This window comes from Coregonus clupeaformis, chromosome 23, assembly GCF_020615455.1.
Source record: "Coregonus clupeaformis isolate EN_2021a chromosome 23, ASM2061545v1, whole genome shotgun sequence".
In the NCBI taxonomy this organism is placed as follows: Eukaryota; Metazoa; Chordata; class Actinopteri; order Salmoniformes; family Salmonidae; genus Coregonus; species Coregonus clupeaformis.
In genome coordinates this window covers 21,435,398-21,450,422 of record NC_059214.1, presented here as the reverse complement: position 1 = coordinate 21,450,422, position 15,025 = coordinate 21,435,398, and the positions used below count along the sequence as shown (strand labels likewise).

General features: G+C 41.5%; 2 protein-coding genes across 5 annotated transcripts in view; one reads left to right on the top strand and one right to left on the bottom strand.

The window, feature by feature from the left end:
- LOC121536784 (neurabin-1) overlaps positions 1-1,803 on the top strand; it is a 43,982-nt gene extending 42,179 nt beyond the window's left edge. For all 4 annotated transcript variants that reach the window (XM_041844332.1, XM_041844331.1, XM_041844329.1 and 1 more), the window contains one exon: positions 269-1,803. In XM_041844332.1, coding sequence (XP_041700266.1) covers positions 269-427 — 159 coding nt within the window. In that variant the 3' untranslated portion in view covers positions 428-1,803. The remainder of the gene's footprint in view (positions 1-268) is intronic.
- Positions 1,804-1,806: 3 nt separating this feature from the next.
- Positions 1,807-7,371, bottom strand: pdk1 (pyruvate dehydrogenase kinase, isozyme 1). Its single transcript, XM_041844333.2, has 11 exons — positions 6,679-7,371; positions 6,396-6,540; positions 6,106-6,177; positions 5,821-6,005; positions 5,463-5,558; positions 3,705-3,782; positions 3,486-3,562; positions 3,284-3,382; positions 3,058-3,165; positions 2,857-2,970; positions 1,807-2,752 (listed from the first exon to the last, which is right to left on the bottom strand). Exons 1-11 carry the CDS (start codon positions 6,788-6,790, stop codon positions 2,612-2,614), a joined length of 1,227 nt encoding a protein of 408 aa, XP_041700267.1. The 5' UTR covers positions 6,791-7,371; the 3' UTR covers positions 1,807-2,611.
- Positions 7,372-15,025: the final 7,654 nt, after the last annotated feature.

The window sequence follows — 15,025 nt, the reverse complement described above, 5'->3', positions numbered from 1 at the left end:
CGAGGGCATCACAAGCAACAAGACCAAAGTTCAGAACTCATATGTTGGCCACACAGAGTTTCAGGCAGAATGAAGAATGTACAATTGAAATGATTTTCATATTATCTAAATGCAAGCTCTTCCATTTGCCACAAGTCAGGTTTATAAGGTATAGACTGCCACCTTATGGCCAAAAATGACACAATAAATGAGAGGATATTGTCAGAAGTGTATATACATTTCAGAGAGGTGTGTTCTAGAATGTGACCAGTGATGTTTGTCCCTTCAGGCCCTGGGTGTGTCCAGCCAGAGTGACCGGGCCACCATCAAGAAGAAGCTGAAGGACATGAGGAAGTCCCAGGAGAAGCTGGAGAAACAGAAGGAGAAAAGGGAAAAGGAGGCACGACGCAGCGGGAGACTGCCTCCCAACACTGACTCTGTCTGCTGAACTGCCCCAGAGGTGACCCACTCTCTCTATCTCTGAACATAACCTAACACATTCTCCCTCGAGTGAGGCAGGACATTCAACGACCCCTGTATCTGTTCTGTTTCACATATAGGCCACATAAGTACCATCCACCTCAGTTCACAGCAGTTACTAAGAGAGCACAAACTCAAGTCAATCATCATGTGAGTCTATAATGACCAGTAATGATAATGTTAGCACACCAGTGTTGGTTTACCGTGCCAATTGGAAGAATAATCTGAAAATAGCCCTATTTGTCTTGTTGGCTATTGATACTTTTCCTATCATAGTTTTGGGTTATTCACAAGCACACACACGAGCTGGCTCTGCTTTTCAATCAAATACGCTGACAGTCCTGTCTCCAGAAGTATCTGTATCACATCATTGTGGTAGATTGGGGAGACAGGAGGGGGAGGGGGGGTGAAAGTGATACTTTAATGACAAGTGTTGGGGACATGACCAAAAACAAAACTCAACATGTTTTTTTTAAACCTTTATAAAGCTATAGAAGCAGTACATTTATCCCTTTTGAGTTTCCAGATATGTAGTTGCAGGATTTGTGTACATTTACCCATACAACAAGTGGAATTAATTCAGTACTGCTTTTTACGTGTTTTATAGTGTATTTTTGCTAGCATAACTTTCCTGTAGCCATGTACAGATAGATATTTTGTTGCAGGAACTTTGTACAGTTATTGAGATAAAAGTACTATATAATCTTTTAAGCTTAAAAGGGTGACAAGGTTTTAAGTGTATGAATGAAGTTTTCTACATATGCCTATTAACTGCATAACGTTTTAAAATCAAATTATTAAGGTTAATCATTTTATATATACTTTTTCTACTAAGTAGAATAGCCACTAGGATGAGAACATATTTGCTAAATGAAAGGCAAAAGGAATCAAGTAACGACAACGGAAATGCTGCTTATATAGCCCCTTCCCAACTGTGCCTGTTTTGAGAATGGAAGATGTACTACTCTTGTGGTCCAATTGAGCCGGAGAATTTTATGTGTTGCTGAAATGGTACCAACACATGCAATATTATTCTACACTGCATGCACTCCTTGCTGACAGGGTGTGGGTCCATGAGAACATGAGGTGTGTGTGCCTATGACAATAAATCAGTTGAATGGTTGGCTGTCTTGTCAACATGAATGTTGGGTGCATGTTGAGCTTGTCCATAGCCAAGCATTTATTTTTTTATTCAAGTATGCTTTGTTTAGATTTTGGGGAGTTAAAAGGTATTGGACACACTAGTTGAATTCCCTTCACTTGTTCCAATACAAAAGAGCTAGTCTATTTCTGTTCTTGGTACATATTGTAAAAGCAGCATAAAATAAACATTCTCACATCAGATTCCGTTGTGGGTGTATTTTGTGCTTTAATTGGGAGGTCTAATGGTTTCCGCATTCATGAGATGGATGTTCCACTAACGTACACTTTAATAAGGTCAACAACACTTGACAGAAATAACACATATCTCTTGAAAGGTTGAGTCAATGAAACCACACTGCACCTCAAACGTATCTCAATGGTGAGAACAAGTTTTATCTGTATTTCTCTTCCGTCATGTATAGCTGTAGGACAGAGAAAATATGTACTCCATCTATACTGTCAAGATAATAACATTCCTTCAACGATAGCGAAGGACATGGAAAAAGACCTCGTAGCTGCACAACTTTGTAACAAACATCTTCAGCCCGTGGAGAACACTCAGTAAAAATAACAAGCAACATTCACTCTTTTTCCCTTTCAGCAAAATGCTAGAAACCAAGCAATCCTTTCACATAATACACATGGTATAAACATGGCAGTTTTGACAAAGCAACACTTCCAGAATGGGTTTATACAATTTAGTGATGATAAATACTCACTTCTTTAAACCATTGCATATATGACTGTCAAGGAACTCTATTGATCAAAACACCAAAATCTATTGTTCACATTAAATGTATTGCACTAGAACTATGCTCTGTCATTTTTGTTAGTTACGTATACATGCAACCAGTAAAAGTGCAAAGGTTTTTGACCTATTGCTTCCCAAAGTGGAGCAGCTATAGCATCACTCACACAAAGCAATTCATTCAGCAACTACAACCAAAACAATGAATGTACAGTAAATCATCTAGCAAATGACAATAGTCTAACCAGGAGGCATCTAGGCCTAAAAACTACGGAATGTTGTCATGTCCTTGGGCTCCTTGCTTGGAACACACCAGTCGTCTGCCTCGTGCATGGTCTTGTAGTGCTTCCAGGCTGACTTGTTGTAGACAGGAAGCCTCTCGATGGACTCCGTGGACAATGCCTGCACACAATTGTCGAGGGAATAATGGAGAAATGGGTCTCAAGTTATTCTGAAAAACATCAACACTTAACGTCTCATTTTTGTTTACTTTTTTTTTTACTTACCCGGATATATATCACAGCATCGGTGCCATAGCCCTCCAGAGAGTACAGCTTCAAATCACCTTGGAAGTATCTGGCATATAATCGAGAGATAGGCAGGCCGTACCCATAGCCAGCCTACAACCGAACAGATAAGAGAATGCTTACAATATTGTAATTAATATTAATAGTATGTGCTCCTTGTTATAAAGTGGATAGTCTCACCAGAGGGCTGCGTTGGCCGTCCATGCTGGGTGGGGGGGCGGTGGAGTATGTGTAGGTGAACAACCTCTCGATCTTCCTCAGAGGGACCCCTCCTCCACGATCGCTCACCTGGAAGAGGAAATACCATAAACTAGAGATGCACTGATAAGACTGATATGATGATATGACGTCTCTCTAGCCATATAAGAGAGGTTAAATGAGAAGCAGCACTGCAGAGTAGTTGTACCTTAACTGTCAAGTCTTCACTCCCCAGGGCAACCTGGGCATGTACAGGAGGATAGTCCATAGAATCGCCATATAACTCCATGGTGGCCCTCATGGCATTCTGGAGAGATCAAATCCACATTTAAGGTTCAATTTTCTTCTCAGAACTTAAAAAAGTAAGCTCATAAGTAATTCATTTTGAAGTTTAAAAAAATAAGGCATACCTTGAAAAGTTCAAATACCATGTGGTAGAGATGGGATGGCACATACACTACAGTCAGAGGCTTTCCATCATCTTTCACTGTAGAGACAATTGGAAAATGTAGGAACTGTAAGTGTGATGCAATCATTTCTGAAAATACATGTAAACGCAGTCTAATATCATCAAAAGTCCACCAAGTTTATTATTATGCATAAGTCGGTAATGAAATCCAAACATTTACCATTGAATTCTTCCAGTACCAACTCGGGAGAGTTCATGTAATACCGATCACAAAGGTTTCTTGCATTTTCATACGCATCTGGGGGAAAGGCAAAGCAGTTTACAGTGGGGAAAAAAAGTATTTAGTCAGCCACCAATTGTGCAAGTTCTCCCACTTAAAAAGATGAGAGGCCTGTAATTTTCATCATAGGTACACGTCAACTATGACAGACATAATGAGAAAAGAAAATCCAGAAAATCACATTGTAGGATTTTTAATGAATTTATTTGCAAATTATGGTGGAAAATAAGTATTTGGTCAATAACAAAAGTTTCTCAATACTTTGTTATATACTCTGTTGGCAATGACACAGGTCAAACGTTTTCTGTAAGTCTTCACAAGGTTTTCACACACTGTTGCTGGTATTTTGGCCCATTCCTCCATGCAGATCTCCTCTAGAGCAGTGATGTTTTGGGGCTGTCGCTGGGCAACACAGACTTTCAACTCCCTCCAAAGATCTGGAGACTGGCTAGGCCACTCCAGGACCTTGAAATGCTTCTTACGAAGCCACTCCTTCGTTGCCCGGGCGGTGTGTTTGGGATCATTGTCATGCTGAAAGACCCAGCCACGTTTCATCTTCAATGCCCTTGCTGATGGAAGGAGGTTTTCACTCAAAATCTCACGATACATGGCCCCATTCATTCTTTCTTTTACACGGATCAGTCGTCCTGGTCCCTTTGCAGAAAAACAGCCCCAAAGCATGATGTTTCCACCCCCATGCTTCACAGTAGGTATGGTGTTCTTTGGATGCAACTCAGCATTCTTTGTCCTCCAAACACGACGAGTTTAGTTTTTACCAAAAAGTTCTATTTTGGTTTCATCTGACCATATGACATTCTCCCAATCCTCTTCTGGATCATCCAAATGCACTCTAGCAAACTTCAGACGGGCCTGGACATATACTGGCTTAAGCAGGAGGACACGTCTCGCACTGCAGGATTTGAGTCCCTGGCGGCGTAGTGTGTTACTGATGGTAGGCTTTGTTATTTTGGTCCCAGCTCTCTGCAGGTCATTCACTAGGTCCCCCCGTGTGGTTCTGGGATTTTTGCTCACCGTTCTTGTGATCATTTTGACCCCACGGGGTGAGATCTTGCGTGGAGCCCCAGATCGAGGGAGATTATCAGTGGTCTTGTATGTCTTCCATTTCCTAATAATTGCTCCCACAGTTGATTTCTTCAAACCAAGCTGCTTACCTATTGCAGATTCAGTCTTCCCAGCCTGGTGCAGGTCTACAATTTAGTTTCTGGTGTCCTTTGACATCTCTTTGGTCTTGGCCATAATGGAGTTTGGAGTGTGACTGTTTGAGGTTGTGGACAGGTGTCTTTTATACTGATAACAAGTTCAAACAGGTGCCATTAATACAGGTAACGAGTGGAGGACAGAGGAGCCTCTTAAAGAAGAAGTTACAGGTCTGTGAGAGCCAGAAATCTTGCTTGTTTGTAGGTGACCAAATACTTATTTTCCACCATAATTTGCAAATAAATTCATTAAAAATCCTACAATGTGATTTTCTGGAGAAAAAAAATCTCAATTTGCCTGTCATAGTTGACGTGTACCTATGATGAAAATTACAGGCCTCTCATCTTTTTAAGTGGGAGAACTTGCACAATTGGTGGCTGACTAAATACTTTTCCCCCCCACTGTATATAGGAAAGTAATACTGTATTGTTGCTATCAATTTAGGCCTATTTCAGTTGTTTAAAATTGTGCAGCACTTACCCCTGACTACCTCAGTAACACTGCAGTGCGGATCAATACTGCCAATCTGTTTAGGATGAGCTGGGTTTACCCTCACTTTCCCGCCAAAGAGCAGGGCTAGAATAGAAGACGTACAAATACATGCAAAACTGTCACCACTAACATTTTAACAGATGTTTATATAACAAGTTTGACAGCTCTGCTTCCATTATTTGTCAATTTCTTTCAGATATTCTGGTCTTAGGATGTAAGATATTTTTCGCCTTTAACAGAATGTCTTTAAACTGCCAGAAACAGTTTCCATTTGAAATGTTCCTCTTCTGAGCAATGCTGCAGCTTTTGACATCAGTGTGGGTGCAATCACAGGTGACATGCTCACTGTGCTGGTTAAGCAGCATCCTGATGGATATTCTGCTCATGTAGAAGCGATCCAGGAAATACTGAACATTCTGGCTGACGATGGGGTCTGTGCCATAGGTCTCCTTGTACTCCACAACCCCCTGGGCCATGGTCGGGATGACGTCATTGTGACGGTTTCGGATCTTTATAACAGCATCAGTGAAACTATGTGAAGACAGACACCAAAGGAATTATGATCCACAATGGGCCCAGTTTATATTAGTGATATGTAAGCATGAATAACCAAACGTGATTATAATCTTACTCATATGTTACTTTCTCATCATCAGCATCTTTCTCCTTGAACTCAATGATGTCTTTAAGACTTTGCATGTACCTAAAAATAGAAAATGACCCAATACATTGGTTAAGCTATTCATAGGCCTGCTGAACATGCATAACAGGGGAAGATGGGAATTAGCCTGGTGGAACCAGCCTGATTGCTGCAGTCACCCTCCTGTTTTACTGAAGTGAAATACAATAGTAAAAGCAGCATTCAGGCTGGTTCCAACAGGCTAGATGGGGGTCTGATGGCTCTAAAATGACAGTACTCACCAGCTCTGGACCAACCGGACTGATGGAGTCTTTAGCAGATTATCAGGTAACAAGTTGATCTCCTTCATTATATTTGCCAACCTCACAGGTAGCTCCTGTCTGAGGAATGTAAACGATGTTTTCTCGCATGCATTTTCACCAGACCCTGAATGTGGAACAGAACAAACATGACTGATGGTTAGTTAGATGAAACATATGAAGCAGCTATATAAAGCCTATGTGCCACGTCTCAATGAAGTTAGCAAACAGTTGGCTAAAGACATTGAGAATCAAGTCCACTTACCGAAGTCCAAGAACTGTTTCATCGAGAGGGGTGAAGGGGAGAATCTGGAGTAGTAATCAATATGCTTCCCCATGGAGGCGGCGTTACTCATCAAGGCCCTTAGGATCCTCATTTTGATCGACTTAGCTCACAGTTGATAAACGGACGTGGATAGAAATGATTCAGTTGACGGTGTTGAACAGCTTACTGTCCATGGCATAGTTGACATCTGATCAACGCAGCGAGATATGTAGCTAAGCTAGCTACGTTACTAGCTAGCTTTTATCAGCTAGCTAGTTAGCGTTTATGAAGTTTGTTTGCAGCCATCACGGTCCACAAGTAAACGAATAGGCTAGGTAATGTTTACAGTTTACAATAAACTATAACACCTTAGTGGAGTTTGCCATCTTATTTATCTAGTTAGCTAACGTTAGTACTCAGCAGGTCATGCATTCAAGTTGACTGGAACTGTACATAGCAGTTCCTACTAGCTAGCTAACGTACGCGTTCCTAGAAAGGGGGCTACTTACATTATCTTAAACAAAAATCATACGTATTAGTTTATCTTATTATACTATCTAAATTCAAACCATATATCGCTTCAAGAATCATGCATTCGTTTTCTTGCGCTAGCTAACTTTCCAGCAGTATGCTAGCAGTCAAAACAAACACTTCTTCTGTGGGTTTTATGGCGGACTACAACCCGAAAAGGTGTATTGCCGCCACCAACTGGATGGGTTGAAATCAAAACAAAGGAAAAAAAAAAAACATACATAATTGGGAAACTAACTTAATCCACCCAAGTAAAAATACTACATTGACAAAACAAAACTCCCACTTCTTCCAAATATCTATACCTCCCTTCTCAGGCTGTAGGGCCTGAGAGGGTGGTACGGCTTGTGACAATATTCCATGTAACTCCTTCGCAGAGAAATCTTTCAGCCCCAGGAACCGCTCCGCTGCATCCACAATGATTTAGCTCTTCCTGGACCTTCTCTCCACCTTGGCAGTGCCATTTATCCCCATAGCTATAAAGGCCACCTTCTTAACCTTTAAAATGTCAGGATCCTGCTGGTGAAAGTCAACCCCTGCTGCCTGCAGTGAAGGCCTATCCACCACCATGGACTCTTCAGGTGCACCATTCAAACCTTTTAACGCCTGCTGCATATGAAATACTCTGGACAGCCCTGACTTTGGCCACCTCATTCTCTTTCACTCTTGTGGGGCATTCGAAAGATGTGGCTTCATGGTTCCCACCACAATTGCAACATTTCACATTTTCATCACTTTTATACCACATAATATGATAATTTCCACAACTTGGACAGCTTCTCCCTTCTGCAAACACTTGACCAAAAGCTTTACAATGGTCACACTGCATTGGTCTTGGGATAAATGCTCGAACTCTGTAGTTTATATACCCCAACTGCACTTCAGTAGGGAGAAACTCCATATCAAAAAACAAAAGAACAGATAGACTTCACTTTTTCACCATACGATTCATCCGACGTGCATCAATCACTCCAGGAATATTTTTCATCTCTTCAAAATCGACTTCCCACGAGACCCCAGATATAACCCCATTGAGGGGTGCCCTGTTCCGAAGAGACACACACGACACTTCAAATTGATCAAATCGGGTGAGTCGCAACGCACGTTCCTTCTGATCCGCAGAAGCACAAACAATCTAAACATGCCCACCTCACGTTATCCTCACAGCCTTCACTTTACCCAGCACTCTCTCCACCAGTTTGGATCTCTCAAATGGTTTCTTCAAGATTGGTACTCTGCTCAGCTGCTCCTCATTAACAAACCGTACTCCTACTAGATACGAAGGGTCATTCTCATCACTGTACACTACTTTGCTCCGTTTTACATTCTTTTGAACAATACTCAAATTCTCCTTGATTCTACCATAATTGGATTCAGAATCTACTTCATCGTCCGCTTCTGCCATTCTTTCCCGTTTCAATCTGAAAAATCTACCCAAAACAACCGCTAATCTTCTTCTTCGGTTGGGTTTATCGGTGGTTGGCATCCAACGTTAAGGTGCATTACCGCCACATACTGTACTGGAGTGTGGGCGAGAGACAGGGAGAAACTAAATCCTACCTGCCAGCCCCGTTTCTCTTAAAAAATATAACAAAATATTTGAGACTCTTTAAACTAATTTCCTGTATCCCCTTCTCCCTCATACTAGATCTCAGCCTCTCTCTTTCCCTCTCATACTGCCCAGACTGTATCAATACATGCTCCACTGTCTCTGTTTCCTGGCAATAATCACACTTTCCTGTTGGATGCTTTCCTATCACATTTAAAGTCTTATTCAACTGGCTGTGTCCCACCCTTAATCGTGTAACAATAGCCTCCTCTCTTCTGGCCCTTCCTGCCATCCTCCCCACCCGACTTTCCTCTATACTTGAAATAAATGCCCTTAGTATCTCTATTCCACTGCTCCTGCCATCTTTGTACCATCACTGTCCATATCAGGCTTTTTGCCTCTGCCTTGCTCATTGAAACTACAACGTCAACATCTCCACTACTAAGTGCTTGTTTAGCCAGTACATCAACTGCCTCGTTCCACTCCACCCCCACATGGGCTGGGACCCAAGTAAATATCCCAAGTAAAAATCTGTATAGCCATCTGTCTAATCCTGCCATGGGTTTGTAGTACATCATAAAGCAGGTATTGTCTGCTACGTGAGCTAAAGGACTGGAGACTCATTAACACTGCACATGAATCAGAGCAAATAACTACACTGTCTTGTTTGACTTCCTCCACCCACTGCAAGGCCAACAGTATGGCCATCAGCTCCGCCGTATATACAGCCAGATGATCTGTAATATGTTTCCTGACTGCCACCCCACATTCCTACACTACAAATGCTGACCCAGCACTTCCTGTCCTTGGATCTTTTGAACCGTCTGTGTAGATGGCCACAAAATCCTGATACACAGTATCCAGATGTCTTTTAAACAAACCAGATGGATCAACACCCTCCCTATATTTACGTAGTCTCTCCAACACTTCTAGCTCAACTACTGGAGGTGGGAGAAGCCATGGTGGGTTTACAGGAATAGCTACCATTGGACTAAACTCCCTTCCATACAGTCCCATCTCCCTTGCCTGGTTATTACCCCCCGACCCAAACCTTGTGTTCTGTCCTCGCTCATGTTCCCAGCATGCCTGTAAAATCCCTTTCGCAGGATGAGATACCCCATGTCCCTGTAGGTTGACCCAATAATGAATTGCCAGCTGCTGTCTCCTAATCTGCAATGGCATATCCCCCATCTCCACCTGTAGTGCAGACACTGGAGACGTCCGAAACACCCCACTACATATTCTGAGTCCTTGCTTCTGTATGACATCTATCCTTTCCAATGAGGTCCAGGCTGCCAAACCATATGCTATACTGCCATAGTCTATTACAAATCGGATCAATGGAACATAAATGGTCCTCAATGAGGAACGCCCAGCCCCCCACTCCTTCCCTGTCAGACAGCGCATCACATTTAGCACTTTCTTACACTTTCCCACCACTCTCTCAATGTGTTCTGCCCAGGTCAGCCTAGTGTCAAAGTACACCCCAAGAGCAAGTTTCCTCTTTGGTTCAGGGTTCTTGACGTCACATGTACGCCACTTTAGTAGACTCTGAGAAGTGCCTGTTTCCTTAGTCTACATATACATTTAAAGCATTTATGTAATCAAAACAAGCACATAAAGCACATAAAGAGTGTTGGGCCAGTAGCAGAAATGTCGCTAGATCGAATCCCAAGTCGACAAGGTGAAAATTCTGTCGATGTGCCCTTGAGCAAGGCAACCTTATTGCTCCATGGGTCGCTGTTGATAATGGCAGACCCTGGCTGTCACCCCATTCTCAGAGGGTGTCTCAGGGAGAGTAAAATATGCAAAAAACACATTTCCCCCCCAAAATATTATTTAATAGAACAAAATGTATAAGATCTCCTAAGCCTCATACCTTATTTTTGGCATTTATCCCAAAACCCCATTCTTTCCCCCATAGGAATGGCTGAATGAACCAGAGGTATAGAGCTCCACAGTAGAGGTGTCATAATACCCATAAAAACTAGCGGTCAAACAGGGAAATGGTTCCAATCATTTTTCCACAATTCCTTTTCCCCATAGGGGATTTTAGAAACACTTAAAATATGGGCTGTGTTTCATGTAGGCTTACCCTGGCGTGACATTTTGATAACCATGTAAATCTCTCTCGGACAAGGTGACTTTTATCACTAATTTAAGTGGATGCACGTGGCATTTCGGCAACTTTGGAAAAAAAATACTTTATATCGGAGTTGTACCTGTTGTCATAGAGATAGATACAGGACTCATCATGGATATAACCCATTTCAGCATTGACATAACCCGTTCTAGCATGGACATTGCCATTTGAGGGCTTCCACCATTTTAAAGTCGTAAACTTGGGGTGGCGCAATCAGCCAATTAATGAGAAATTTGACTACTTTAAAATGGAGATAGCCTCAATAGCACTGTCCATGCTGTCACAGACACTATAATAGCACTATACAAAGATGAGTCCTCTATCTATCTCTATGGCCTGTTGTTCACGCATGTATCTGCCCTCTCATTGCCTAGAATGGTGCCACCTGATCTCTCCTCATCCCGCCTGCCTTCCATCTTTGAGGACATGTATTTCCATTGTTAGAGCGGTCACGCAAATATCTTGTCAATATAATAGACAATCTTTGTCTATGCCTCATATTTTTTTGCTTGTAGTTGGTCAATGACAAGTTTCAGAGACCCCATAACAACTGTTAATTAAAAATAAGACATTGTAGAACATTGAGCCATTTATTCTCTTTTTATTGTAATTTGTCACAAAACACAGTATTCAAAACATCTGAATTGAGGAATGCCAGTGATGAGACCTACATTTTTTTTCTCCAAAACACTGCATTGTTCTTAGCCCCGGGCTATCTTAGCCCCAGGCTAGACTGGCCCTGGGCTTGCTTAGTCGGTGTTCACACAAGCATTTGTTAACCCTGGGTTAAGGTGCAGTGTGAACGCGCCTAATGTTTCTCATTGATCACCATTCCACAGCAACTTCCCTTTGAATAGCTTCCATATAAAATGAAGTCTGATAGGCCTACAGACAACATTCATCAACAAGATCACTTTCTGAAGTCGGCATTTTGGGGGGTTTGTATTATGATACTTATGTCAGGTGGCATCTTAACCTTCAAGACACACGTAAAAAATACAATTACTGAGTGCCCTCCTTCTTACTCAAAAATACTAAAATAAAATTAGCAAAACAATACACTGCATTTTATTGCTTCTTTCGGCTCCAGTTATCCCAACTGCATGCTACTGAAGTATCACCCAGTACAGTATTTGCGCATATGTAAAGGCTTTGACAGGGGCACTGTATTGGATAAACAGAGGTTTGGTGTGAATCAGTTATATATCTGTCTAACAAAATCATAGTGATAATAATAATTTTGCCTCGTAACTAGCCAAACCCGAGGGAGCTCAGTGTGTCAGTATGACAGAAACGCCCCTCTTTACCAGAGTGCATAAAAGACTGAGATAATAATTATCAGATCAGACTGACCTCAAGCTGCAGTCCATATTGGTCCAGACCCTGAAAATCAACACAAGGTGAAGACGACAAAGTTGCCTCCACTAACAATCAATGTTACGGCTGAGTAGCTGTTCTAAGTACTGTATCTAAGAAGGTGAATTTAAGTGGGACCATCCTGTTACTCTCTTCAAACCATCGTCTACTACACTGCTCTCATCACCCCACACAGGGGTTAGTTAGTAAATAAATAATTAAATCAATTTGTGTGGTACGGAATGATCAGTAAGACCCGGGTACGTGCAGACGTAAAGCGCCTACGACTTTCAGAATGAGACTGATATGAGGTAAATGATTAATAAATGACTGTTAAATGATAAGAGATATCAAGATATCTTTAGAGTTAATTCGGGAAACGGTAACTCGTTAAACAACTTTTCCCGTGGTGCCCCAAATTCCTAATGAGTTAATTGTTACATGATTAATTTAATCTAGTAACAATTAAACATAGTAGGTAATTATTCGATAAATAATAGTCATCACTATAATGAAAGGCACTTCACGACTTAATGAAAATGTATGCACTAACTGTAAGTCGCTCTGGATAAGAGCGTCTGCTAAATGACTAAAATGTAAATGTATGTTGAATTCAGTCTATAGGAATTGTGTAGCAAGATACGTTGTACACCAATAGCGCTGTAGGCAGGATTGTTGTTGAGAGTGGCGTGTGTGGTCTCTTTTCATCCAGATTATAGTAGGGAGAGATTGATTCCGGTGTTGTATATCTGACGGAAAGTCAGTGTGTAGGGGATTACTGAATGCTACGAGCCAGGACATATGGGCCGATTGAGCTATTCTGAGGAATATACTCGTTGCCCATAACGTCGTATATTTCTGTCTCTCTTGTTTCAGAAGCGAGAGACTCGGTCAGTATTAATTTCTTGAACTAGGACATTTGAGAAGATATAGTTGTTGGCCGAAGCAAAGTATTATCTCTCTGTCTATCGCGCTTCAGTAGAACCACTAAAACATGTTTTATGTTTCCGCGTGTTCCGGTAAAACATTGCTAGCAAAAGAATAGCCGAAAGGGTTAACGTGACGTCATTTATAAACCCCTTCCCTTGTTAAAGGGGACCCTGTGTGTGCGTGGAAATTACATTCCCTGTACAAGAAGGGTAGCTTTGCACTAGATGCTAAGCTAACGAAGGGAGAGCAGCCATTTTTGTTTATCTCTTTGTTCCAACGGAAGTTCCGCCCCTCGGAACTCCCGTTTGATTTCAGCTTTCTGCAATCAGCGACCTCTGGTGGTGAAGAATCGCCAGTAATTCTTTTTGAAACAACTAATGTGAGGGCACACTCTTAACCCACTGTTACAACTGGTTACACTGTATGATATCAATACAATCTCAACTGGTTGGATATCATTGTCTCATTTGATTTAACCGGGAAGGTGAATCGCCAAACAAACCTTTTTCAGGGTTGGTCATTTGGAAAAGGTCAACATTTATTTGTTCAAACCAATGAGACATTTTAAACTTTCTACACATTAACCTAGATACAGCAACTTTTTTCAGGTTAATTAAAGTTTAATTCCCAGATAGCCTATACAGGTATGATTGATCATTATCATTGATTAATCCATTCAATTTGCTTTTGCAAAGCTCATTGGGCCAACTCCAACAGTACTGGTCCAGGATTGACGGAAGTCACGGGAATGCCATGTGGTTCCAGCCCTTAGGAAAAAGGACCCCGGGGGTGAATGTATACTCACATTTGAACTACTGGTTACACTTAGGATATCATTGTCTCATTCAATGTAACAAGTTAAATTGCCGAACATACCCTTTCAGGTTTATCATTTGGATAAGATCCAGATTGATTTGGTTCAACAAAGGAGACCATTTAAACTTTTCCATATTAACCTAGATACAACAATGCTATCAGGTTAATTAAAGTTTAATTCCCAGATAGCCTATACAGGTATGACTAATCAATAACATTGATTAATCAATTAAAATTGCTTTTGCAAGTTCGTTAAAAGCCAACTCCAACATTACTGATCCAGTATTGATGATTCATTGACGTCTGTAAACTGAATAAAATAATTTTTGCAGCTTCCAACGACTCAAAACCCAAAATTGTACATAAGTTTAAACAACTAATAATCATCAAAATGAGCAAGCTATCAGAGGGGGTGCCATCCATTTCCCCGCTAATAAGTGAACCCTCAACCACAGAAAGATTGATCGCTGACCTCAGCAGCGATGCAAATCCAAACTATGCCGAAGGGTTGAGAATGTTAGATCACAATGCCATAAACGAAAAAAATGCAGAAATTGCGAATGACGCCCTCCAAAATAGGCCGGCAGGCACAGGCCTTGTAAAGGTTCTCTCCAGTTTAGCCCTGAACTATGCCCACCAGCAGATATGGGCATTGGTCCAATACCGCTGTGCTCAGCAGTAGCACAAGCAAGAAACTATTGTGATGAAGGGACAGGTGGAGAGAACCAGGAAGCTAATGATAAAAGCTGACAAAGACAAGATGCTGCTAGCCGAGGAGCTGCGTTTGAGAACGGATCAATTAAAAGATCTGGCAAACACTTATGACGAAGAACGAGCACAAACTCTCGAACAAATCCGTTTTCTACAAGAACAACTCGATTTAGCCAACAGTAAATACGACGAAGTCCATGCAAAACTAGATTAATCTGACGAGCTAGCTAAAAACAAGGGCGACCAACTTAATGCCCTGCAAGCAGTTTTAAATGACACCACTCAAAGCAATAATGTTCTATTCCAAAAGC